At 46.5% G+C, this 25,732-nt stretch overlaps 1 protein-coding gene across 5 annotated transcripts in view; it reads left to right on the plus strand.

The window, feature by feature from the left end:
* The window catches only part of LOC148650370 (serine/threonine-protein phosphatase 2A 55 kDa regulatory subunit B beta isoform), a 104,421-nt gene extending 79,255 nt beyond the window's left edge, over positions 1-25,166 (plus strand). For 4 of the 5 annotated variants that reach the window (XM_088604100.1, XM_088604105.1, XM_088604102.1 and 1 more), the window contains 8 exons: positions 5,321-5,418; positions 6,560-6,725; positions 7,152-7,264; positions 15,096-15,273; positions 17,863-18,027; positions 20,619-20,788; positions 22,006-22,097; positions 23,034-25,166. In XM_088604100.1, coding sequence (XP_088460226.1) covers positions 5,321-5,418; positions 6,560-6,725; positions 7,152-7,264; positions 15,096-15,273; positions 17,863-18,027; positions 20,619-20,788; positions 22,006-22,097; positions 23,034-23,313 — 1,262 coding nt within the window. In that variant the 3' untranslated portion in view covers positions 23,314-25,166. Of the gene's footprint in view, positions 1-2,467; positions 2,868-5,320; positions 5,419-6,559; positions 6,726-7,151; positions 7,265-15,095; positions 15,274-17,862; positions 18,028-20,618; positions 20,789-22,005; positions 22,098-23,033 lie in introns of those variants that run through there. The other variant, XM_088604104.1, reaches the window with a different exon arrangement.
* The last annotated feature ends 566 nt before the right edge of the window (positions 25,167-25,732 follow it).

The following is a 25,732-nucleotide window of genomic DNA, read 5'->3' on the forward strand; positions in this document are numbered from 1 at the left end:
AAATACTTGGTTGAAGCCTACAGTTCATGGTGAAAAATCTAGGTCAGTACAGATGAATTTTCGAAAAGCTAGACAGCTCTTTCATTATCCTTCCCTTTATTACTGAGTGTGCTTTAGAACGTGGTTTTACAGCCTCGTCCAGGGGGCCCCAGGATGTCTGTTGGTTTTCATTGCATCTGAGCTGGCAGATGCCTTATCCTTATAAGAAAAAAATCCATCTCCTTGAGAGTTGAAATTCTATTGACGAGATCTAACCAAGTTAAATGACCAAGATATCTGTTGGAATTAAAATCAGTAGATACTGTGACTCCCCAGGACTGGGACTTAAAGCTTTGCTGCGGCACATGTGAAAGTCTGCAAAAGAAAACAGCCCATTCAGCACATTTATCACATTTGTGATTATCAGCTAAGTGACCTGAGGTGTTCATCCAGCTTTTCTTGAAAAAGCCCGCGGAACTGGCTTTGGCGATATGGCTGGGGAGCTTGTTCCATGCTCCCCCCACCCTTTGTGTGAAGATGTGCCTCCAGTTCTCCCTTTTACTTCCCTGTAGTCTACAAGTTTGCTTTTGATGTGTTCTTTTCACCTCTATATTTGATCCACAAGTCTCTGGCTCGTGGTACAGAAGTGAGAACAGAGTGTTTCAGGCTTTTTTGCAGCCTCAGAAGACCTGTGAATTGTTCAGCAAGGTGTTGTAGTAAATGATTGAAATGTATACACAGGTCAAACATTAATTTTTGTATGTGGGGTACAGTTAAGCCACAGTTGATTCCTAGCCTTGAAATAATGTATAGAACACGAATGAAGCTTACAAATGAGAGGAAGCCATTTGGCCATGTAGCATGTTTGGTAGTTCGTAGCGCACTGATCCAAGGATCTGACCCAGATGTTGAAGAAAAAGCTAGGGTTTGGGCTTCAACGATCAAGGGTTCCCACAACCCTTTCTGTAAACAAAGTGATCTCACTATTTGTTTCTTGTAAGAAGCCAGGGTATCGGCTTAAACAACATGGCTGGGAAGCGTGTTACTCCCTTCCACAACCCTTTGGTTAAGGAAGTGCCTCCTGTCTCTCAGTTTTAAATGAACTTCTAATGTGGTTTCCACTTGAGTCCTCTGAATGTACAGTAATTGCGGCCAGGGCTTCAGAGACAAAAAGATAAGCGTGTTCAATAATATTAGACATCAAATACACCCTTCTATAATGGAGCCCTGCCACAATTCATGAAGGCACAGTGTCTGTGATCTCATCGTCACACAAAGATTTCTCTTTTTTTAATGGACAAAGCCTAGTTTCCTTGTTGATGAACTTTCCAATTATACCAAAGCTAATGACAAGGAAATGCTGCAGTTGCAAACAGATACTCTGGGGGCCTAATTAGTTCAACTTATTTGCTGCTTTGAATATCATTTGAAAATTCAGACTAAATAACGCTTTTCCAAAAATAATATGACGACATGCAGCCTAAGCTGTACACAGTATCTCTCCCTGCCCCAGGTACGATATCTCTGGGCTCCGGGACTGAAATGCAGCCGGTATTTTTTGGTAACTCATTTTCTTTGTTTCCCCTCCAAGCTCAGCATTTTGAGCCTCTCCTCGTTAGGTGGCCAACACACTGAAACCCATTAATATAGAACAGAGAAACTAGGCCCAGAGGTCTCCCCCCCCCCCCATAAAATGAGGCTTTAACTGATCACATTGTGTGAAAGCTGAGGATCAGCGTCTCATGACAGGCTGAAGAGATAGCCATTAGAACCGATACAAAAGGCCCCTTTCATTCCTCAGGAGGAGGGTTTGCCAAGCTGTGCCATTGATAGCTTAGCACTACGCCAAACTGTGCTTGTTTGCACAGATATCTGACTTTCTTTATTTTTTTTGTATAACAGTCTATCATTTTGGTGTTCTCTGACAAAGGAAGAAACTGTTCGCACCTGTGTGGTGCCAAAGTGTGGGGAATCAAATTATCACAATACCACAACTGTCTACCCCCCCACACACACACACCTCGTACCCAGAGCTGCAAGCCCAAGAATCAGAACCCAGCAGCCCTGAGGGGTTGGGGGAGGGGAGCAGAGGGGGTCTGTATTTGATTCTTGAAGTAAAAGTGCGAATGTAACTGAAAATGCGACGTGCAAGGCTGGGTATGAACCCAGGGGTGTTTCTGTGGAGAGCGTTCCTGGAAATAGGGGGTCAAGGATCCCTGGGGTGTTACAATGGCTGGCATGGTAGCCTACGCTGTACCTCAGACCTGCTGCTAAATAACTGCTCGGTCTAATAACTGTCAGTCTCTTCGAAAAGCCCTGAATCCATTTCCTGTACAAACTGTCAGAACAAAATCTTCACCAGAGCTGCTCGCTGCTCGCTGCAAGAAAGGAATGGTTGCCACGGAAACCCTTTTCTTAAAATCTCCACACTGCGAGCATTAAGCTCCTCGAGGAGGAGGGGGGGGGGGTGTGTGTGTTGGAAAACAGCGATGGAGGATTTTTCCACCTCCCTCCCGATTCACTCACTGGAGGGTTTCTCCGGTGGGTGGGTGGCTGGGTCCAAGGGTGGGGGGATTATTTAAGATTCCCTTTTTGTTTGTATGTTTGTTTGTCAGTATCTGAAACAAGCGGCGCTCGGCGCTCGTTTAAATGTGAGGAATCTGAGGCGCTTTGATGTCAGCACACGGCTTTGCTGCGTTTCTTTCGTGCGGGCGACGTTTGGCAAATGCAGAGTAGGTATACGGAGCCACGCACAGACTGCGAAAGGGCACCAGTGCTTAGAGTGCGTTTGTCTCTGCTGGGGAAAAGGTTAAATGGCAGTAGCATCTCATAAAGCCACATAAAACAGATGCATCTCTTCGAAGAAGACAAAGGAAAATGTTTGAAAGGTAGGCATCTACAAACGCCTGCTCTGCACGTCGTGTGTTCGGCTGTTTGAAGAGGCATCTTTTATGGTTTTTGTCTCTGAAATTAAAGGCGATGTTGAGGGCTACTATCCAAAATAAACAGGACTTTGTAAATGGCTCTGCCTGTGCTAGGATATATAAATGTAATTTACAGACGTGAATATTTCTCTGCTAATACCTGGTGGAAGGTTATTTGAATTGCTTTAATGCACATTAATGCGTTTGGATGTTCAAGGATGATCAAGTGCAGGGATGACTTTAAGCCGCGTGCATCAGTGAATCTCTCTGGGTGATGCGTGGGGTAAGGGGGTGCTCTTGAAACGGCAGGTTTGTGGAAAGTTTGGCTCCATTTGGTCTGAACTGTCAGGGGGCCGCCACATTGTCCTTGAGGCTCCTATATGCTCAGAAGGGAAGTCGGAAAGGCAGAGGTCGCCTGAGTTAACACCGTCCTAGACACAGGATATTGATGTTGCTCCTCATAATGGACAAGACTTCATTAAAAATATATTCTTTTGTGTAAGTCACATGAAAAAGTAGACCTCCTTAAGAGCTTTCTCATGTTCACATGTGTCTTCCAGCCTTCCATGTGATATATTTTATATATGTGATCTATTTCACCTATTCATTTCTTTGAAGCTGCTCTGTTTATCTTTGGAAGCAGATCATTACATGTCTGTGTAGATAAATTTCAGAGTTGCCCGATTCTGAAAGCTGAACGTGACTGATCTGAGACAGGTCTGGGAGAAGGAGCTGTGGAGCTACAACATTTTACGAAGAAGATAAAGGCCTGTCTTTGTGTCTCTCTGAAGAGTCTTAAGACTTCTGTGACGAGCCTGTTTAAGAGCAAAGCACTGTTCCCGGAAGAGCAGCCTGTTTTAGATAAAAGGTTTCCAAGCTGGCGGCAGGTCATTGATATGCAAGCTGGTGTTGACGGGAGCTGAGGTCTTCGTCGGTGCATTCCATCAGGCAGCAGATCTCTTATGTTCATTCCATCAGGCAGCAGATCTCTTGAGTTCATTTCTGTAGGGCAACATTAATTAAACATCTGAATTTGTCCTAGTTTCGCTACATGCTTCGGTGGGATTAGAGGCATGCAGTGGGGAAAAGATATAACAGTTCCAGACACTAAGACCCTTTTAACCTGTTTGTGAGAGATCTGGGTTGCCAGTGCTGTGCATATTCATGCTGCTGTTTAATAAAACGCCACAGCAGTCAGAAGATACAGGTCGGGCATGCTACGAACCCACACTTTGTAAGGCACCATCTTTCCTTATTGTGAAGGCAGCCTTTCCTTAGGACTTAAATAGTGAATCATTTCTGCTTTGTGAAAGCTGACTTATTGGGATTTTTCACCAACCTCCTCGATAAAATCCTTGGATCAATATGCTAGCAGTAACCAGAGGAGGAAGATGGGACTCCTGCTTTTTTCATTCCCTTTCTTACATTTGTGTTTCTTGTCTTCTATTCCAACCGCCATTGATGCTGGTTTTCTTGTGTGGTAACCAGAACCAGGTGCAGAGTTGGCATGCATTGCATACTTGCTGCTGTCATAAATAATATTGCGGTGTAACTCCAATTCTGGAAGGTTAACGAACAGAGGAATGCGAGTGCGTGCCCTTTTTCTGTTCTATTGTTCAGCTGAAGGTATTGGGATATTGCAGAGAGTGGGGCTTCTCCGTGGCAGGTGATTCAGGGGAACAGACACAGCAGCATTAATGTTACCCCATCCCATTCTCCCGGGGGTCCCAGTGCTCTGCAATTACCGCACTGTAAAACCGAAATTGCTGAAATTAGAGTCAAGCAAAAATGTAAAAAGGGGGATTTACATATCAATGCAACAGGGACAGAAACGCGGGCAGCCAGGAAACGCTCAGTAGTTGAGAAAGCAGCAGGTTATTGTAAGGAACTCTGCTGTGCTGTCTTGTCTCCCAGCTTCGCTATTAAGTGAAGCCAGACGCACAATGTCACGCATAATTGCTCAAATGTACACTCGTCTTTCCTGCAGCAGATGGGCTTTTTCAATTGACGAAAGCTTCTTCTTAGCAGGGAAGAGGTATCATTAGAGTTGAAAATTGGCCGTACTTACAATTTGTCAGGAAAGCCATCGCGTCCAGGTAGCTAAACTAGTTATGTCACCGTTTTATTTTCCCCTCACTCCTTCCCCTTCCTGCCTTTTTTTCCCCGTCCTCATCTCTTTTATTGCAGTCACTTAGTGTTTTTTTTTTACCCGAGTCCGCGAAAAATAAATAAATCGATGGGTTAAAATTGCCTCTTGTCCCAGGTATTGAGCGACTGCCGTTTTATTAGAGAATGATAAAAGCCGCAGCAGGAATGTGGCTTCGGGTGGCCGTGCTGAACCCCCTCCCTCACGTCTGCTGCTCTCAGTTTCTGCACGCGCTGCTACCCAGCAGTCTCCTGTTTCTTGTCTTTTCCAGCTGACATAATCTCCACTGTTGAGTTCAACCACACGGGGGAGCTCTTGGCCACGGGGGACAAGGGAGGGCGAGTGGTGGTGTTTCAGAGAGAGCAGGAGGTAAGAACGATTCCGAGAATTCATCTCCTCTCACGGCTTATATAGCGGGGACGTCTCCTCTCCAAGTCATTCTGGCAGCAGTGGATTTCCTGGCAGCGTCACCTTCATCCGTTCATTTTCTAACTCCTTTATCCAGTACAGGATCGCAGTGGAGCCGGAACCTATTCGGCAAGCATCAGGTACAAGGCAGGATACTCCCTGGGTGGGACACCAGTCTGTCACAGGGGACATCCAGCCATAGACAGACAAGCACACACTCACACTAGGGCCAATTATCCAGTTGGGCTCCAGCTCTGAGAGGCAGCAATACTAACTACTGTACTGATCCCAAGGGCCTGGGCAGTGTCGTATATTCTATTAGATTATGTGCAAACCCACTATGGCCATAACCAACGAGAGACATGGGAACAGTTGTGCCTTTCTTTGATTTCTTCAACAGATTAAACTAACTGCTTACTTGTACCCTTCAGATCCAACATTTAATATATAGAGATATTTGGAGCTGCACATTTTGCTTACATGAGCCACAGTCTGCAAACCCTGTTTTTTTTTTTTAATTCTCTGATGTGGCTGTCAGTTTATCCCCCTCCCCATCGCCGCCACTCTCCTCTCGACAACACATGGCTGTCACCCGCAGAGAGTTAAGAAGCCTTCACTGCTAACACGTTTACCTCTTTTTTTTATGCTTTGTTCTCCCCCTCACCCCTCCCCATGGATTTATGGGTTTCCCGAGGTGCGACTTCATCCCAGCCTTTTGGGGATGGGCTCGTTAGAGAGACTTTAAATGGGCTGTCTAGTTTTCAGTCTGCTACTGAAGTTAACAATTTAACCCAGCTAATGAACTGTTCATAGCACTGCAGCCTTTCAGACATTTCTCTTGATCTGACATTTATTTTTCATTTCTTCTCCTTTCTTTCTCTTGCCACCGTTCCCCAGTGCCTCTCCTCTTTCTTCGTTCCCAATTGCAGGCTTTTGTGTTGCCGTTGTGTTTCAGACGGTCTGAATTCCAGCTTTGCCTCTCTGCGCTAGCGCAAACCCTCTCCCTTTGTGACCTCTTTATTGATTTTTCTTTCCTGTTTCCTTTCGTTTGAGACATTACACTGCACCCGAGCGTCACCTGGTTCCTCGATCTGTGTTGCAGAGCAAGAACCAGCCCCACCGCCGAGGGGAATACAATGTTTACAGCACTTTCCAGAGCCACGAGCCTGAGTTTGACTACCTGAAGAGCCTGGAGATTGAGGAGAAGATCAACAAGATTCGATGGCTGCCACAGCAGAATGCTGCCTACTTCCTTCTCTCTACGAACGGTATGCTTGGGGTGGAGTAGGGGAGATCTGCAGTTTGCTCTGCTGTCAGACCAGCGGGCCTGACCAGCACCAGGACTGACAGCCTGTCCCGTGTTGTAGACGTCTCGTGTAAATAAACTAGATCTGGTGATTTTCGAAATCTCCACGCGTTTCCTTGGTGGCTTGCTGGGCTGCTCTCTTTGTCTGCTCTTAACTTGTGCTGTAAGATGGGAACTTGGGGAATTCTGCAGACGGCCTTGAGCAACTTTTCCAGAGCTTTCTACAAAAGTGTGTCGTGGACAGTTCGCCAGCGCTCACCAGATTTTAGTGTCGTGTTGTGAACCACTGGTCTGGTTCTGCACCCAGCACACCCACCTCTGCCTTTCCATTACTGCCCTGTTCGTGCTGCACTCTGAGATTCTGTTTGTCACCCCTCCCCCCTTGCAGATAAAACAGTGAAGCTCTGGAAGATCAGCGAGCGAGACAAGAGACCGGAAGGCTACAATCTGAAGGATGAAGATGGCAGAATTCGAGACCCTTCCACTATCACGATGCTGCGGGTAAGGAGGTCCAGTCCAGTCCTGCCGGTGGTGCAGGTATTCAGAGTATTAAGTATTCAGACGCCTGCTTCCCAGCGCTCCCGTGTAAATATGTAAGTGGGAAAAGTGAATGGCAAGCCCGTTTGCTAGAGTGGCCCTCTGAAAGGCATGGGGACCCTCGTGTGCGTGCGTGCGTGTGCGTGTGTGTGTGTCTGAAAGGTGACACATGCAGACAGGCTACGGCACTCCAATCTGCTCTTCTGTCAGTGTGATAAAAAGCATGTGAAACATCTGCAGGCAAGAGAGGGCCATCTGTTCGTGAATCGGACAGCCTGGGGTCCGATTGTTCCCAAGGTAGGACAGAGCCCCCTTGCCTGTTAGATGGAGAAGAGTCTCGGGACTGTAAAAGCAAATACTCTGCACAAATGGTAGAGAGGATTTCAAGTAAAAGAAATTAGTACCCAGTGTACCCTGTTATAAGTCTCCCTCTGCTCATTGTTTCACACCTACGTTGTTGATGAATAGAGGAATTCAATGTAAAAATTCCCTAGTCTTGTGTTTCAAGGCAGCAAAAGTCATCACTGTACTGTAGGTGGTTTGTGGACGATACTGTTTCAGAATTGAAACAATATTGTGAATGAGCAAAATCTAACCTTAAAAAATGTTCTTCTTGTAGACAGCACTGTTGCACATGACTTAGACTATTAATCAATGTGCCCAATCGTTAAAGTTGTGTTCTTACCACCAAGTGTCACTGAGCCAACCTGTGGATCAAGGCCTGATCAGTAACTTTAAATGAACGAACAGCATTTGGAAACAAATCAACCCTAAAGCAGCAAATGACTTTGTTGGTTTGGACATGACTGCAATTCGAAAGGAACAGTTAATGCTATGTAGTGTATAAACTGTATGAGTTGTAGGTACATTAAATGTACATACCTGTAGCTGAACTGAATGTTGAGAATGCAACGGACATATACTTATAACGAGACTCTCTGTACTGTATTTGGTGGCTACATGTGAAACACGCACTCAGTCAAACGTATGGTCCCAAACCCAACTCTATTCCCTTAATTCTTCTTGGAAAAGCCTTCTGCTTTAAATCACAGGTGAAAGTTTATGCTCTGACGGTCCTGAACCCTCCACATTTGCACTGTTCTTATGGAGAACGGTTTCCCTTTGTGTGTCATTTTGTTATACACTGTGACTTTCTGGTCCCTGACCTGCCTGTAACTGCAGAAGCGCATGGACTCTTTATTATTTTCTCTGCCACTGGAAAGAGCGTGCATTTTGTGGTCTGTGGGAGATGAAAAAGATGTTTTTTATTTCTGGCTGAACACTGCCAGAATAAGTAAGCAGCTGGAGGGGAGTCGCTAGAGGATTCGGTGCAGCGTTCACAGCTGGCTTGATCTCACGGGGTGTCCCTGTGACTAACCTCCCCCCGGGTTTCTAACTCTGAGCTCTCCAGGAAATGATCAGGGTTCGGAAGAGCTGTGTCACGATGAGAACTCTGTGCCTCTGCTTCTGCCTGACAGCTATTAGATGCTAGAGCAGATGTGACCTTGGGTTTTGCATGTGGTTATGAAGGAGAGACCCCTGCCCATGGAGTGTTTTGAGGTTTTGGTAAATGGAAGAGATCCAGGTCTCTTCAAAGCACCACTGGAGGCTCTTTCTTTAGGGCTATAGGTCCTTTTTTTCCATGTGTGGAGGCAGCTTTCCAAAACCACACGCAATCCAGCAATCCAGCACACACACACAATAGATCTGAAGAGGCGCGTGTGTGCTGCGACGTGCCAACGGCAGCACTACTGCATGCCAAGACGCATTGCTACTGTGCTCAGCAGGAGTGGAGAGAATGTTTGTTTTGTTGGGATTTTTTTTCAATTTGCATCCTCACTTGATTTATTTCCTGGGAAGAAAACAACCTGTGAATTCCGCCTGTAGGAAAAGGGGGCATGCTCTGCTTTCTTGTGGTTCTTTGCCTGTTAATAATAGCTGGATCCTTTGGCATGGCTTGTATTTGTTTAACAAACAATGCTAAAGTTGCTGTCAATATATCGAACTGAGTCACAGCAGGCTGCATCATTTTTTTTTACTTGCATTTTTTTACACTGGGCCAAGATTGACCCTTACATAATGCATGCTTAGAAATCAATATAAATAAAACTGCAGGGATGATGAATTTTGATGTAGACCAGGAAGGCCATTTTGTCTAAATGAGCTGTCAAAAACTGTTCTGAGATTCTTAACGGGCGCATTTTCTGATGCCTGAGGATACAGTTCTGAAATAATACACATTGCTAATCTGATTTGCATCAGAACACGTGATGCACGTGCACTGTGTTCTCCAGACCATACAGTACCTCACTCCATCCCATTTGTTAACAGTCAGCTACGACTGTAGCTTCAATCCAGAGTAATAGGTCCCTACCTTATAATCAGGAAAATTCTGATTATAATTACACGTGCCATCATCTGCCGACATAGAATTAAGAAAATATCCCAGCAGAAGGGCGTACAATGACAACTTCATCTGGGTAAGTTCGTGACTTGACAGAAATCTGACTTATAAATGTGTAAATTGTGAAGAGGGGGTATAATCTTTAGTGTGTAGGAGAGGCAGTGTGTTCAGGGGGTGTTGCTGTGGTTAAGATGTCACAGGATGGATCAGACCTGTCTCCTCCACCTGTAGGCTCTCTGGAGACACGCTGTTCAGGTTAGTTAAACATGTGTGTCCATGCCCTCTCATGGACCGATGTCCCATCCAGGGTGTAGCTCTGCCTTGTGCCTTGTGCCTGCCAGGTTGGCCTATGGCTCACTGCAGCCCTCTTGGGATAAAGTGGTTACTGAAAATGGGTGGATGTTGTGAAACATTTAAAATACAGTTAGATCAACACAGTTGTACTGCTGAATGCAGTCAGGTGCCATTAAGACATGGAGAGGGAGTGATGGTGCATTCAGAAAATCTTCTGTAGAGATGCAGTGTCAGTGCCCATACTGTCAGCAAGAGTGCAGGAAGTCTTCTATAGTGATGCACTGTCAGTGTTCATGCTCTGGGCAGGAGTGCAGGAAATCTTCTATAGTGATGCACTGTCAGTGTTCATGCTCTGGGCAGGAGTGCAGGAAATCTCCTATAGTGATGCACTGTCAGTGTTCATGCTCTGGGCAGGAGTGCAGGATGCACTGTCAGTGTTCATGCTCTGGGCAGGAGTGCAGGATGCATTGTCAGTGTTCATGCGCTGGGCAGGTGTGCAGGAAATCTTCTATAGTGATGCACTGTCAGTGTTCATGCTCTGGGCAGTGCAGGATGCACTGTCAATGCCCAAGCTCAGTGTTCATGCTCAGTGTTCATGCTCTGGGCAGGAGTGCAGGAAATCGTCTATAGTGATGCACTGTCAGTGTTCATGCTCTGGGCGGGAGTGCAGGATCCACTGTCAGTGTTCATGCTCTGGGCAGGAGTGCAGGAAATCTTCTATAGTGATGCACTGTCAGTGTTCATGCTCTGGGCAGGAGTGCAGGAAATCTTCTATAGTGATGCACTGTCAGTGTTCATGCTCTGGGCAGTGCAGGATGCACTGTCAATGCCCAAGCTCAGTGTTCATGCTCAGTGTTCATGCTCTGGGCAGGAGTGCAGGAAATCGTCTATAGTGATGCACTGTCAGTGTTCATGCTCTGGGCAGGAGTGCAGGAAATCGTCTATAGTGATGCACTGTCAGTGTTCATGATCTGGGCAGGAGTGCAGGATCCACTGTCAGTGTTCATGCTCTGGGCAGGAGTGCAGGAAATCTTCTATAGTGATGCACTGTCAGTGTTCATGCTCTGGGCAGGAGTGCAGGAAATCTTCTATAGTGATGCACTGTCAGTGTTCATGCTCTGGGCAGGAGTGCAGGAAATCTTCTATAGTGATGCACTGTCAGTGTTCATGCTCTGGGCAGTGCAGGATGCACTGTCAATGCCCAAGCTCAGTGTTCATGCTCAGTGTTCATGCTCTGGGCAGGAGTGCAGGAAATCGTCTATAGTGATGCACTGTCAGTGTTCATGCTCTGGGCGGGAGTGCAGGAAATCTTCTATAGTGATGCACTGTCAGTGTTCATGCTCTGGGCAGGAGTGCAGGATCCACTGTCAGTGTTCATGCTCTGGGCAGGAGTGCAGGAAATCTTCTATAGTGATGCACTGTCAGTGTTCATGCTCTGGGCAGGAGTGCAGGATGCACTGTCAGTGTTCATGCTCTGGGCAGGAGTGCAGGATGCACTGTCAGTGTTCATGCTCTGGGCAGGAGTGCAGGAAATCTTCTATAGTGATGCACTGTCAGTGTTCATGCTCTGGGCAGGAGTGCAGGAAGCACTGTCAGTGTTCATGCTCTGGGCAGGAGTGCCGGAAGTCTTCTATAGTTATGTACTGTGTTCAGGCTGTGGGCAAGAATCCGAAGAGACTCCCGGTCCACTCAGTTAGGAATGCAAGGTCAGATTCAAAGGGCTTCAATCTGACCCCCTCCCACAGCCGTGGGAGTGAAGAGGACGCAGCCCCTCCCCGGCGGAGCCTACACGGAGGTGGATCTCGAATCCCAGGCCGCTGCTCCTCCTTCCCCATGAGGCGCACTAGAGGTTAGCTGGCGTTCCTCTAAATCAGAGGCTGCCATGGCTGTACAGCGCGGGATCTTGTTAACGTGGCGAAGAAGAGTCACTATTCTATTAAATTCATATATAATAATCACATTTACGCTGCGGAGCCGAGTCTCTGACAGATGGTCCGCTTTTCCCATCAGACAGCTAGCCAGCGGCTGTCACCCGGCGGGGCCAGTGAGTGATAGGACTGTACACTGAGGTGACTACCATGAACACCATTAAAAGAAGGCGCTCCACTGGTGTGTCCCCGTGTATTTATTACAGCACGGAGTGCTTTTCAGCGATCATGGCTTTAATGAGTTATTCCTCTCTGCTGTGCTGTGTGCGCTACCCCCCTTCCACACAGGCAGCAGATCATTAAAGGCCAGGGGATTATAGCTCAAGAACCACGACGCATGTCTGAAACCGGCAGAAAATCCCATTCGGAGCGTGAAATATATGTGTGGAAGCAAACGTGAGGGGCATTTATCACACAGCGCAGGCAGAGATGGGGGGGGGGTGGATTGTCAGGGCTTGTGAAGTTGGCAGGGGGCAATAAGAATGCATCTGATTCTGCAGCGAGCCTGTTAACCCTCTATCTGCCTGCTCCTTTTTTTCTGCAGCCTGGTGGTGTGTTATTTTGTGACGGGCGGAGGAGGGGAGAGGGGAAGCAACATGTATCGTTGTTCCATTGTTCCATGTTCCTGGAGAACTGGGTGCTCACCAGAGGAATGCGCGAGATCGGGGGCAGTTCTGCTCCGATGTAAAATTTGCTTCACGCTTCCCTAGGTACAGATGTCCCAGGGCTGGGACAGTGCTGTTTAAGGGTCGGTCTCTGATATGCTGACTCCTCCTCTGTTGCTGCTGTATGGGGTCTGGGGTCGGCTGGGAAGGGTCAGCGCGCCTGTAACCGATGGAATCGCTGACTGAGACCTGACCGCTGGCGAGCAGAGGGCAATAGGATTGCAGTGCAATCGCAGCAGACACACTTGGACAGTCGTATTCAGTCTGCACACTTTCGTTTTGCAAGATTATTTCAGATGCAGAAAACACACTGACGGATTAACACACAGGAGACTGCGATAAATGGCAAACCTGTAGAAATCATCAGTTAATCTAACACAACAAATTAGTCTCTGTTATAAGTGCTTTGACAGAGACCGGTGTTTTCCTCCTGTGTTAGAGGACGTGCAGATATTTTTTAGTCCATGATAGTGTCTCTGAACCTCAGGTGAGACTTCTGGCTCCCAGTGACAGTGTATAACAATGTACTTCTTAAGACATGGCTTTGGAATTTTGTTTTCCAAGAAAACCCTGCTAGGATCACTTTGAGCAGAACTTATTCTTGGAGAGGTCTTGCTGATGTTTGAGTACGCTGAGCCTGTGTGTGTGTGTGTGTGTGTGTGTGTGTGTGTGTGTGTGTGTGTGTGTGTGTGTGTGTGTGTGTGTGTGTGTGTGTGTGTGTGTGTGTGTGTGTGTGTGTGTGTGTGTGTGTGTGTATGTGTGTGTGTGTGTGTGTGTGGTACTGCCTGTGACCCATGAATCCAACACACCCCTGCCAGTAACAGGCTGATTGGCATCTGGGCTCTGTCTGCTCTCTGTTGCTGCCCATCTTCCAGAGAGAGGGATGAGGGTGAGGTGGGAATAGAAATTCAGATTTTCACAGGTAGCTGTTTGCTCACATGAGGCCAAGGAAAAGCACACTTGTGTTTAGCTTGCCAGAGGAACTGGAACAGCAGAGAGGTTCTTGACACAAGCAGCGGCAGGTTATGTACTGTGAGAAATATGAGCTCTCTGCCCGGAGTGTATCGTACAGTATGTTCAAAGCAGATGTTATTCAAGGTGCCTTGCGCACACACACACACACAAAGGACAATCTCAGCTCAGCAGGGCACTGAAATAGCCCGGTGGCAGTTTTGTTTTTTTATTAAAATAGAATGTAAAAAACTAACTTATTACTTAAAATGTCAATGCAGTAGCAGAAATTCTTGCATTAGTAATATGAATTTTGTGTGGCTATGCAGAAGTAGGATTCCTCTGCCTTTCAGAATACTGTGCAAATCTTTGAGTGAATTTAAATTTCTTCCCACTGTCGCACTCTTTAAAGCCATACCATTTAGAGTTTTAAACCCCTCATTTCAACTGAACAAATTTAAACAAAGCTGTTGAAATAAACCACTCCTGACATCGCAAATTGCTCTCGCCATGATCTGGGAAGACAATCTTTCTCCCTCTTAGCATGCATTAAAAATCTAATTAGACATTTTAAAACCTTAAAAGCTTTTTACGTTCTCTTCTCTCTTTCCTCAATCCTAAAACTAATTTAAATGTGTCATGTTCTTGCAAATACGTGTCCCATATGTTAAGCGATAATGAACTAATCATATCGGCTGTGGTGTCCTGCTGATTTTAAAGAGGTGTCATTTCATCTTTAATCGAGAGGAACGTTTTAGGTACAAGCTGCAATTAAACAAAAATGCAAAGCAGGCTAGAGTGCACTGAGGGGACTAAGGTGCTGTCAGAAATTCCTACCACCTCCCAATGTTGTCCGTGTGAAAATAGAGATTTGGACAGAGATTTGCATTGTAAGGTTATTTAGTAGCATTTAGTCCCATGAATCCAAGTGGATTAATATTGGATTTTTGGGGGGGTTGAAAGCAAAAATTGAGTCATATAAGGTGTGGTAGTCTGTCTTCTGCAGATTTCTCTGAGATTGCTGAGTTCATCAGCAGCTCTTATAACGCACTCAGTGTAGTGTTGTATAAATATCGACACCTTGCATCCTAGATGATTGAGTTTATTAGATCTTCCACTTTCCAAGATGTTTGAGGGCATACCATACAGTATTAGTTTCTAATACTTTTCCATGCTTCAGATGGGGAATTAAAGCAAGTTGCGGACAGGCTGTGGTTATTAAAAATCACATTGCATTGTTCATAAGAATGCCACCTCGAGGCTTGAAATCTAGCCTCTTTAAATTCCACCTTTACTTGAACCTGCAAAGTCATTTCCTTATTTTTTCACATAATCTGCTATTCAGTAGGGCAGCCGGCACAGACTAGACTGCAGAACGTCACCCAGGCGTGTGCTAGCCTACTGTAGAGGCTGAAGAGTTTCCCCTCCTGTATTGAAAGCACTGAGAGAATCTTCTGGATGAAAGAAGGGGTCAGTACCGTTGCGATAGGATAAGTAAAAAGTTCAGTGATCCACAGCTGCCCCCCTCCCCTCTCTGTCTCTCCGGCTCACAGGTGCCCGTTCTGCAGCCCATGGACCTCATGGTGGAGGCCACGCCCCGGAGGGTGTTCTCCAACGCCCACACGTATCACATCAACTCCATATCCGTCAACAGCGACTACGAGACCTACATGTCCGCCGACGACCTGAGGATCAACCTCTGGAACCTGGAGATCACCAACCGCAGCTTCAGTATCCTCCTCGGTGGCCACACTCAGGGCCAGAGCATGATGGAGAGGCTACGAAGGGCAGCTCAGGCCTATGTTTTGCTCAAACCCCCCCCCCCCCAAGAGAAACATGCTTGATTCCTCTTGATTCCTACTGGTGCCGATGGGCAGACTGGAAAGAGATCTCACTTTTGAAGTCAATGCACCATTAATTCCAATCTGACCACATGGATCAGAGCCGTGCCGTGGTGCCAGATTAAAAAAGAAGGGGTTATTATCTATTAATCTATGTACCCACTTCTTAAACATTGAAAATAGAGTCGTAAAGGTTTGGAGCAACAATATATTCTTTTATATGCTACCCAGAAATTTCTGTAACACAGTTGCAGTAGGATTCAAGAAATGGGCTCCAGGTTGTGGAGTGATGTAAGGGAGAGACGGTAGGCTTAACTAGCTCATTGGGTTGCCATTAGTTAATTGTTTCAACGATCCAGCCTAGCTGTTTCTTGAAAAGCATCAGGGTTACACGCAGATGGACTGCTTGTTCAACACTCCAGCAACCTTTCATGTAAAGAAGTGTCTGCTGTTCCAGGTTTTTAAAGGACTCCCCTAAACTCAGTCCTGTAGTTTCCACTTGTGACAGTGATATATTTTTATAATGTGATGACTAACGCTGCACAACTCATTAGTAATGCATCGTTTAGAATACAATTTAAAACAACATTTTATTTAAATCCCACTTTTATAAGTATGTAAACACCAACAAAGTGAAAGTGTGCAGTGCTTTCACTGTGGACACAGGGGATATTACACCAGCAGTCCTCTTCCTGTCTCTTAGCCACATGCACATCTACACCACCGATCGCCATTGATTTCCACTTTGCAGGTTCTTGTAAATTAGGTAAAGTGTTTATCAATGATGCCTGAGGTTTAAATGCTAAAGGCATCCATATTGAGCATCAGGTTGAATCAACTGCTGTAAAAAGCCCATGGCAGAAAGATACAATTTCAGTGGTAATTCTCTGGATGCTGTTTAGCTGCTGAAAGATTGTCTTTTTTAAAAGGTGCTGCCATTTTCTGAGAGACTTTATGCTGCTCAATTCTGGCTAGCAATGGTTTCCTGATCTTTTCTCGGCTCGCTGTGTTATCCAGTCCTTAGATTATTCTGCTCTCAACAGAAGCAACTGAGACACACTGTAGTATAATTATCTATTATAATATGACATTATTAGGGTTGATTATGGTCTTACAAAGACCATAGACTAGCTGTGCCCAAGGCTGTTGGAAGCCTCATTTACATAGTGCATCAGGCATCCAAGGTGACGTCTTCATTGCTACCTCTGTGACATTCACTTTCATCTTCCTGTATACGATGTAGAACACATGGAACATTGCAATATAAAGAAAAGTCACAATCTCAGATGAATAAGGAATGACTGTGCAATGGAGAACTATTATTAATACTTCATGACTAGAGAAATATGATCTGACATGAATCTATCTGCCGAGTTTGAATTCATGCTGTATGGTGGCTGTGGTGAGCGAAGGCCCTGCTGTACGGTGACTGTGGTGAGCCCAGGCCCTGCTGTACGGTGACTGTGGTGAGCGAAGGCCCTGCTGTACGGTGACTGTGGTGAGCCCAGGCCCTGCTGTACGGTGACTGTGGTGAGCGAAGGCCCTGCTGTACAGTGACTGTGGTGAGCGAAGGCCCTGCTGTACAGTGACTGTGGTGAGCGAAGGCCCTGCTGTACGGTGACTGTGGTGAGCTGAGGCTCTGCTGTACGGTGACTGTGGTGAGCCCAGGCCCTGCTGTACGGTGACTGTGGTGAGCGAAGGCCCTGCTGTACAGTGACTGTGGTGAGCGAAGGCCCTGCTGTACGGTGACTGTGGTGAGCTGAGGCCCTGCTGTACGGTGACTGTGGTGAGCCCAGGCCCTGCTGTACGGTGACTGTGGTGAGGGAAGGCCCTGCTGTACGGTGACTGTGGTGAGCGAAGGCCCTGCTGTACGGTGACTGTTGTGAGGGAAGGCCCTGCTGTACGGTGACTGTGGTGAGCCGAGGCCCTGCTGTACGGTGACTGTGGTGAGCCGATGCCCTGCTGTACGGTGACTGTGGTGAGGGAAGGCCCTGCTGTACGGTGACTGTGGTGAACCGAGGCCCTGCTGTGCCATGACTGTGGTGAGCGAAAGCCCTGCTGTACGGTTGACTGTGGTGAGGGAAGTCCCTGCTGTACGGTGACTGTGGTGAGGGAAGGCCCTGCTGTACGGTGACTGTGGTGAGGGAAGGCCCTGCTGTACGGTGACTGTGGTGAGCCGAGGCCCTGCTGTACGGTGACTGTGGTGAGGGAAGGCCCTGCTGTACGGTGACTGTGGTGAGGGGAGGCCCTGCTGTACGGTGACTGTGGTGAGCCAAGGCCCTGCTGTACGGTGACTGTGGTGAGCGAAAGCCCTGCTGTACAGTGACTGTTGTGAGCCTAGGCCCTGCTGTATGGTGACTGTGGTGAGCCGAGGCCCTGCTGTACAGTGACTGTTGTGAGGGAAAGCCCTGCTGTACAGCGCCTGTGTTTTGAAGTGTATTTCCCAGCAGCCTGTGTTTCCTGAGCCAGATACTCGCAGACATTGTGGACATCAAGCCGGCCAACATGGAGGAGCTGACGGAGGTGATCACAGCGGCCGAGTTTCACCCCAATCAGTGCAACACCTTCGTCTACAGCAGCAGCAAGGGCACCGTGCGCCTGTGCGACATGAGGGCCTCCGCGCTCTGTGACAAGCACTCCAAGTGTGAGTCCCCGTCCCCTCACCCACAAACTCACACTCCCGTCAGGGCAGGGCTGTGCAGTCTCCCGCTGCACACACAAGCTCCCGCTGGAGAGTCGGAACTGCGCTGGGAAAATAGTCCCACACCGAGACATGTTTTGGGAAAGCAGTGTACTGAAAATGCCTTTTCTTATCCTCCTCCACAACAAGGACAGTAGCAGCCATCTTGATCACTAAAATTGTGACATTGTCATAGACAGCCCCGAGGCTGGAGTGAGGAAGCCCCGTTGAATCTGCCCTACCCCAGAGCATTACAATATTAATTTTATTGTCATTTTGACTCTTTATTATTTCATTCGGCCATTAAGAGAAAGGGAGGCTTTCTGCCCCTCTCGCTTAAGGACTATTACAAATGACAGGCTCTTCTGGCCCTTAGTCATTAATTGATCTGAAAGATCTCATCTACACACTTCTTAAAGGAAGGCAGGGAATCGGCTTCAACCACGCAGCTGAGTAGCTCGTTCCATTCCACCACAACCTTTTGTGTCAACTAGTGCCTCTGTCCTGACTGGAGGATCTCACCCAGCTGTCTCTTGGAAGGAGCTAGGGTATCGGCATCAACAACAAGGCTGGGTAACACTCTTGCCACTCTTTGTGTAAAGGGGTGCCTCCCGTTCTCCATTTTAAATGTACTTCCACACAGTTTCCACCTGTGCTGTTTAACTAACAGCATCTTGACCCAGGAAAACGTCAAGTATCCCAGCAGCCCGTGACACTTCCCTACGGACAAATGTATGAATACTACGTACAATACTGCATACTAAGTATAATACAGGACTTGGTGCACAGCTGAACTGCAGCAGGGCAGTGCATTACCCATTATGCACTCTGTTTAGTACTGGTTTTAGAAGAAAATTGCCTTTATCTCCAGTGACACTGCAGTGCTACAGCGTGACCTGCTTAGTAAGAGGCAGTACAATGCAGTGAGTGGTGACCCAGTGACCCAGTGCATGCTGGTTCAGTGGTTCCTGTGCATTTTAATGGATTCCATTAACAAAACGGCGAGACACTGCCTAGATGCTAGGGGTCAATTGCTCAAACATGTTCTGGCTTGCTGGCCTCACTCCCCAACAAGTCTCCTGAGGTGGCTAATGAACTCATGGCCACCATGGAAAAGGAGGTGCCTTCCCTAAATCACCCAGTAATAAAAAATGAGACTTGAAATGCACCACTCCCTGGGTGGCTGGGGGAGGAGGAGAGGGTGGGTTGTGGAGATGAAAGACTGCTTTTTACTGCTTTTGATTAAAGCTGTCAGTATATCTCACCTCCTCTTCAAATGTTAAAGAGCCCCAAATATAACTGAAAATAACCCAGTGTAATTTAGCTTAACAGATGACCAATTTCCAAATCCTAGTGTCTATGGGGTTCTGGAGTTAATAAGGTTTTTTTTCTTTTTTTCTGTGATCAGATTTTATGCAGCAATGAGCCGAAAACTTTCAGGTAGTAAAATGGCAAACCAACAAATGGTTTGATTCTGGAGAATCTTAGAAACATTTTTAATGGGCTTTACTGTGATTTATTGACATTGATTCAGGGAACTGTTTGCTCAGTGCTCCCTTTGTAGACTGTAGAAACCGACATTAGCATTTCAATTGAATTTCAAACACATTAGCAGCCCCGGAATGAAGCTGTGGTACTCATAAAATGGGTAAATATCATACAAAACAAGCCAAGGATTTTTGAGATAACTAATTTAGAGACAAGATACAATATTTATTTTAACAGCATTGAAGGGTGATGCAATTTGTTTATTTGTTCTCCATTATTGCAGATACAGCTATGCTACATAATTTTAGGATATACTGTACTTGATGTTCCATTGCTTAGAAACACCTGTCCGTAACACGCAATGACATGTTCACAAGTTGCATGTTCAGCTAAAATTAAGCTGCTAGAATTTTCAGGTTCTGTCACTATGGGCCACACTAAACTGTGTGATGTTATTATTTGACATTATTAGCAGAGCTGTCAGATGTGTCAGTTTGCTTGCAGAGATGCCAGCACTCCAAACAGCATTTCTGCTTTGTTGAAGACTATGAAACGTTCACATTTTGTACACATTCCTTCAACGGGAGAGAGCTGTGGAAATTCTGTGGTCCCTCCTGTCTCTGGGGCCAGGGGGGCGGTCATGAGAGGGAGAAATGTATAGGACTAGATGAAGGGTTAGCAGAACTGGCACAGATACGCCAGTGGCACTTTTTCTGTGACACACACCACCACTCACTTTATAGACACTTCCTGTGGTGCTGCAGGGAGTATCATTGTATGGAGGGAGGGTGCAAAATGAATGCTGCATAATGGGTTTTACGCTGTGTGTAAAGCACAATGGATTTAAACTTGTGGGCAGGAAAAATATTCCCCCCATTCTACTTCCTCTCTGCCACCTCTCAGAGGTTCTTTTTGTTTTTACAGAAAGCACCGTGCTGAAAGTTGGAAGTGCGCATATCCATATTAATGACACGCAGCCGCGCATTCACCCACGCTGCCGTGGGTCACCCCCCAGTGAGCGGCTTGTCTTGATAATGGTTCCGTCTTCTCTCCCGTGTCGCTCACAGTCTTCGAGGAGCCAGAGGACCCCAATAATAGGTCGTTTTTCTCCGAAATCATCTCCTCCATTTCGGACGTCAAGTTCAGCCACAGCGGGCGGTACCTGATGACGCGGGACTACCTCACAGCGAAGGTGTGGGACCTCAACATGGAGAGCAAACCTCTGGAGACCTACCAGGTGACTGCGCCCCTCTCCCTCTCTCCCTCCGGCAGACAGGAAAGCCCCCCTCACGTGAGGCGTACAGAACAGAGTCATTACTGAGCGAAACCTGTGCTCTGAGGGCCATCTGCAGCTCTGTGACCACTAATTCATCCCTCCATATACCCAGTTAAATGCTGGGTTTGTCGCCAGTGCGATAAAGAAAGAACCCTAGCCCACAGACCCCTTAGCCCTCCTCCAGACAGTTTGAGCCACTCTGAGGATTTGATAGAGACCCCTGCTGGCCAGGAAGAGCACTGCCGGTGTCTAAAGATACAGTTTAACAGACTAACGGGGGAAGGGTTGTCATTATTGCCGAATTAATGATTTGAACACATTAATACAATATATAAGAAAAAGATATATACTATATATGTGCTTTCTGGATCTTTTTTCACAATCATTGAAATTTGTGTGCCATTTTTATCATAAATATAGAAACTCTTTAAATCATGTATTATGTATTATAATTTGCTAAAGCTTACAAAAAACAAACACACATTGCAAGAAATTGACCTACCACTTATAGGGAGTCATATTCCAGGATTTTAAACCTATGTAGTATTTATTTTTAACTTGTTTCATTTTTGGTGCATTTCCCCATTATTGCAGGGAAAGTTCGGTATTTCTGATTTTAAACAGTACTCCTGTTCACACGATTTTGGCCATTAAATCCAAAGTCTATCTAACTAAAGCTTTACTGTACTGTGCACCCACTGATAGGAACTTTCTGTTTTCAATGTTTAGGTATCTCCATAAGCAGAAGTATTCAAATTCTCGCAAAACAGCCTTTTTTTAGGCTTTTGTGGTCTCAAAACTGTTTAAAATGGGTTTTGTAGAGTAATGGGTTTGTGGAAGAAGCTGTGTCACTATCTGTCTCCACCCACCCCAGCTGGAGGCAAGAGGGTAAAAAGACACCCGTGTTGCACAGGGGTCACATCTACAGTATACTGTGGGGAGTCCCCTCAGACTGTCTCTGGATCTGACCAACTACAGTAAATGCTTTTCACATCAGTGGGTCTTTGTGAGGTTTGTGAGAACCCCACACAAATACAGAACATGCAAACTCCACATAGACAGACACCCCAAACCCAGGAAACTGGAGCTATGAGACAGCAGTGCCACCCACCACTTCACCACCTCGAAAGTGTCATGCTGTCTCACACTTTCCTCTCTCTCTCTCTGCTGGTGCCCAGGTCCATGATTACCTGAGGAGCAAGCTGTGCTCGCTGTACGAGAATGACTGCATCTTCGACAAGTTTGAATGTGTCTGGAATGGGTCTGACAGGTTAGTCGTCCGTTGGTTACCTGAGCTGTCTGCAGCGGACACATTTTGAGCAATAAACAAACCAAAGAGTCATGAATAACAGTCAGAAAATCTCACTCTTTTATCTCTGTATATCAGCATCTTGCTATCTTATATAGGTTAGTAAAATCCTGGTAGATAGTAAGGCTTTTTGTAATAACCAATTTGACTGTTTAGCAGGTTCTTTAAAGGTTTGGAATGCAAATGAGACAAATTTGAAAAGAAAAATATTAATTTTTGAACAACAACATCAAATATTATCCACCCAGTTATTTTCCAGTCCAAGAAGGTAGCTGTGTCAGCATGCGTAGGCTGCAAAGGAACAGGTAAAGGTTTATTCCATGCTGGAAAGAAAAGAGACACAACGTTTCGGCTGTGGGGCCTTCTTCGGGTGTGAGAGAGCGAGAAAAAACGTCAGTTGATAAAGCAGGAGAGAGCAAAAGATAGGAGTTGAGAGGAGGCAGGAGCAGGAGAGAAGCAGTGGTGTGAAGCCGAGAGAGGTGAAGAGAGGATTAGAAGGAAACAAGTCTGTAGTTGAGAGAAGGGAGGTGTGATCCTCATGTCAGGATCATTTTGATTTTGGATGTCTTTCTGGAAAAGGAGTTCCGAAACCCCTCTGTGAGAACACAGATGGAGAGATCAGTATGGTCATGATTTTTCAGGGAACGTGTCAGGGCTGTGAGGATCAAAGACCTCTCCAAACCCATAGTTCCCCATTTCACCTCTAACGATTTTATGTTCATGGGGTAATGTACTTGCTCGTGATGCGGTGAAGTTTGTTTTCCTAATATTAATGTATTTCTAGATCTAGATAAATGACAAATAACCAAGTTGTTTTAGATCATGAAAGATCCGCCCCCACCCAGCGCGACACGGCCGTATTATCTAATGTCTTGTGTTTTTTTTTAAATCTCGCAGTGTGATCATGACGGGCTCGTACAACAACTTCTTCCGGATGTTTGACCGCAACACCAAGCGGGACGTGACCTTGGAGGCGTCCCGGGAGAACAGCAAGCCGCGCGCCGTGCTGAAGCCGCGCAAGGTGTGCGTGGGCGGCAAGCGGCGCAAGGACGAGATCAGCGTGGACAGCCTGGACTTTAGCAAGAAGATCCTGCACACCGCCTGGCACCCTGCCGAGAACATCATCGCGGTCGCCGCCACCAACAACCTCTACATATTCCAGGACAAGATCAACTAGCGCTCATCCAAGATGGCCGCGCAGGCAACTGCAGCAGCTGGCAACCTGGGAAAAAAAATGAAACGACACCCCCTTTTCCCCTGTGTTCTTAAGCAAGCTCTCCTCCTTACACCCGACGCTGTGATCCTGCCTGAATCGGCAGCAATGAGGCGGAGGAGTCCTTCTGAAGGGGAGCGAATGTTTGAAAATTAAAAAAAGCAGAGAAACTGGCCTAGCTCTGCTGTGACAAGAGGTGCTGATTGGTCGCCAGTGTGAATTGGAGGCAACCGGCACAACCGTCCCTTCACTTTGTAACTCCGTTATTTATTTTATTTATTCATCTTCTGACCTTGGGGTGCACTGTTTTCGTTCACTCGCCTGGCGAGGGCCGGATTGTATGACTGGAAAAATAAAAACAAAATGTAGCAGTTTGCTATTTTTTTCTAAACTAAAAAAAATAAATAAAGATGATTAATAAAGCGAAGCGTTTTTTTGGGGCGGCCTGCTGCTCAATGATGTTTTCAGTACTGAGGGGGGGGGAAGCCAACGTCAGAAACCTAAGAAGTTCAGAGTTCAGCCATGTCTCCCGCCCTCCCTCACTTCTCCCGGCTCCTGCTTTGACACTGGGGAAGGCCAACAAAATTTGAATGGACAGGGTTTCTCCCCCCAAAAAAAACCTTCCCACCCACACCACCCCCGTTGCTTTGTTCTGAAAACAAGAAGCTGTGGTGCCTTTTTCTGCTATTTCCATTCACGCTGGTTGACGAAGGCTTCCATAAACTCTCGTTCTGCTTCGGAACCGCAGGGCTGCTGACGGTGTCATTGTGCTGAGGCCCAGGACGAGGGGGGGAGTCTGTCCAAGGCGGAGTTCCCGGGTTAGCGTGCGTCTCCTGGGCTCTTCTACTGATTCTGGAGCCCCTGCAGCTCAGAGATGCCCCCAAAAAAACCCGTAGGCGAGGGGTTGTGATTCATCACAGCAGCGAGGTCAAGCGAAAGAGGTTCTAATTTCGGCGCAGGAGCCGACCTGTTGGGTGGTATCCCGCTCATACGGCTTGCACTTCTGTGGTCGCCACGTTGTTAATGACGCGCGCTTTTGCATCATCAAATTTAAATTTCTGCTTAGAACTATGTTACGCAGTGTGGGTAAGATAGAGGAGCCCAGCAGACGTTTCACTTCGATGTCTAAAAACGCAAACCAATAATCTGCTGGAGCCAAAATGTTAAAGGTTGCCCAATGCTACTGTACGTTACGAATACAGGACACTTACTGCACCTCCAGAATCAGCTCCGATTGACGTCGTTTTGTATCGCTCGTCACGTTAATTCTGCACGCACTCATGATTTCGGTTTCTGTGGATTTTTTTTTCTTTGTGCTTATTTTGTTTTCTTTTCCATGTCCTCCTGTTTAATTTGTTGATGTATTGTTTTGTTTTGTTTTGGTGAGGGGTCGGGCGAGTTAACCTGTGTTGTTGTTCGCTGCTAATGTCCTTCATGTGCTGTCACAGTTGTTTTAGGCGGCTGCTGCCGCCCCCTCACCTCGCCGGGTCCCCGCTTGTCCGTACCGGGGGGCGGCGAGGCTCGGCTGGGGATGTGCGGGGAGGAGCTGGGGGGAGGCTCGGAAGAAGATGATCTCGCAATGTAGCCTAACCCGTGACAGAGGTTCTATGATATCAGGGAATTTTAGGTACAATTCCTTAAAAAAAAAAACAGACGTCTTCTAACAACTAAGGTTGTAAACTTCCTAGCAAAACAAAGTTTTATAGCTCCGAATGTATTTAAATGTATTTAATTGTCATGCAGTCTTTATGCTTACTAGATTCCTTGAAGTAAAAAAAAACAAAAAAGAAAAAAATGATGTGAGTTGTAACTAATAATCGCTGTGGATGTCTCTTCTTTATCTTTATATTTCCGGTGAGGGCTTCTATAGCCACTTCTCACACACACACCCACACACACCCACACCCACCAGCACTTAAGGAGAACATACTCACAATTTACCTGCAGCAAAGCGCAACTTTGCTTGCCCCCACCTGCTTGGTTCCTACAGACACGCAGACAAGAAAACAAAAGGGCTGGAAAAATCAAACCAGCGCCTCAGGCACGGAAAAAGTAGAGCCAAGCTTCTCTGTGGACACTTGCACCAGAGACCAGGGGTTTGGCCCTAGGGTTGCAGGGGTATGTACTCATGTGTTGGTGGTTCGAAAAGAGCTAAGACTCATAAGGAAGCACCATCATAATATTATTTCTTCTATCAAAGGAAAAACACTGGGATCTGAGTAAATTTAACACTGATTCTAGACAGTCCTGAGCCCTCATGACCCAGTGCAAGGATGAAACCCTTCTTTTGCATTAGGCACTCAAGGACAGCTTATTTAACAATATATTTCCCTGCATTCAATACATCTTAAATTGGAATCCTGGCTGCAGCCGTGGTCTGTGG

This window comes from Lepisosteus platostomus, chromosome 13 (genome assembly GCF_059453375.1).
Source record: "Lepisosteus platostomus isolate fLepPlt1 chromosome 13, fLepPlt1.hap1, whole genome shotgun sequence".
Classification (NCBI taxonomy): Eukaryota; Metazoa; Chordata; class Actinopteri; order Semionotiformes; family Lepisosteidae; genus Lepisosteus; species Lepisosteus platostomus.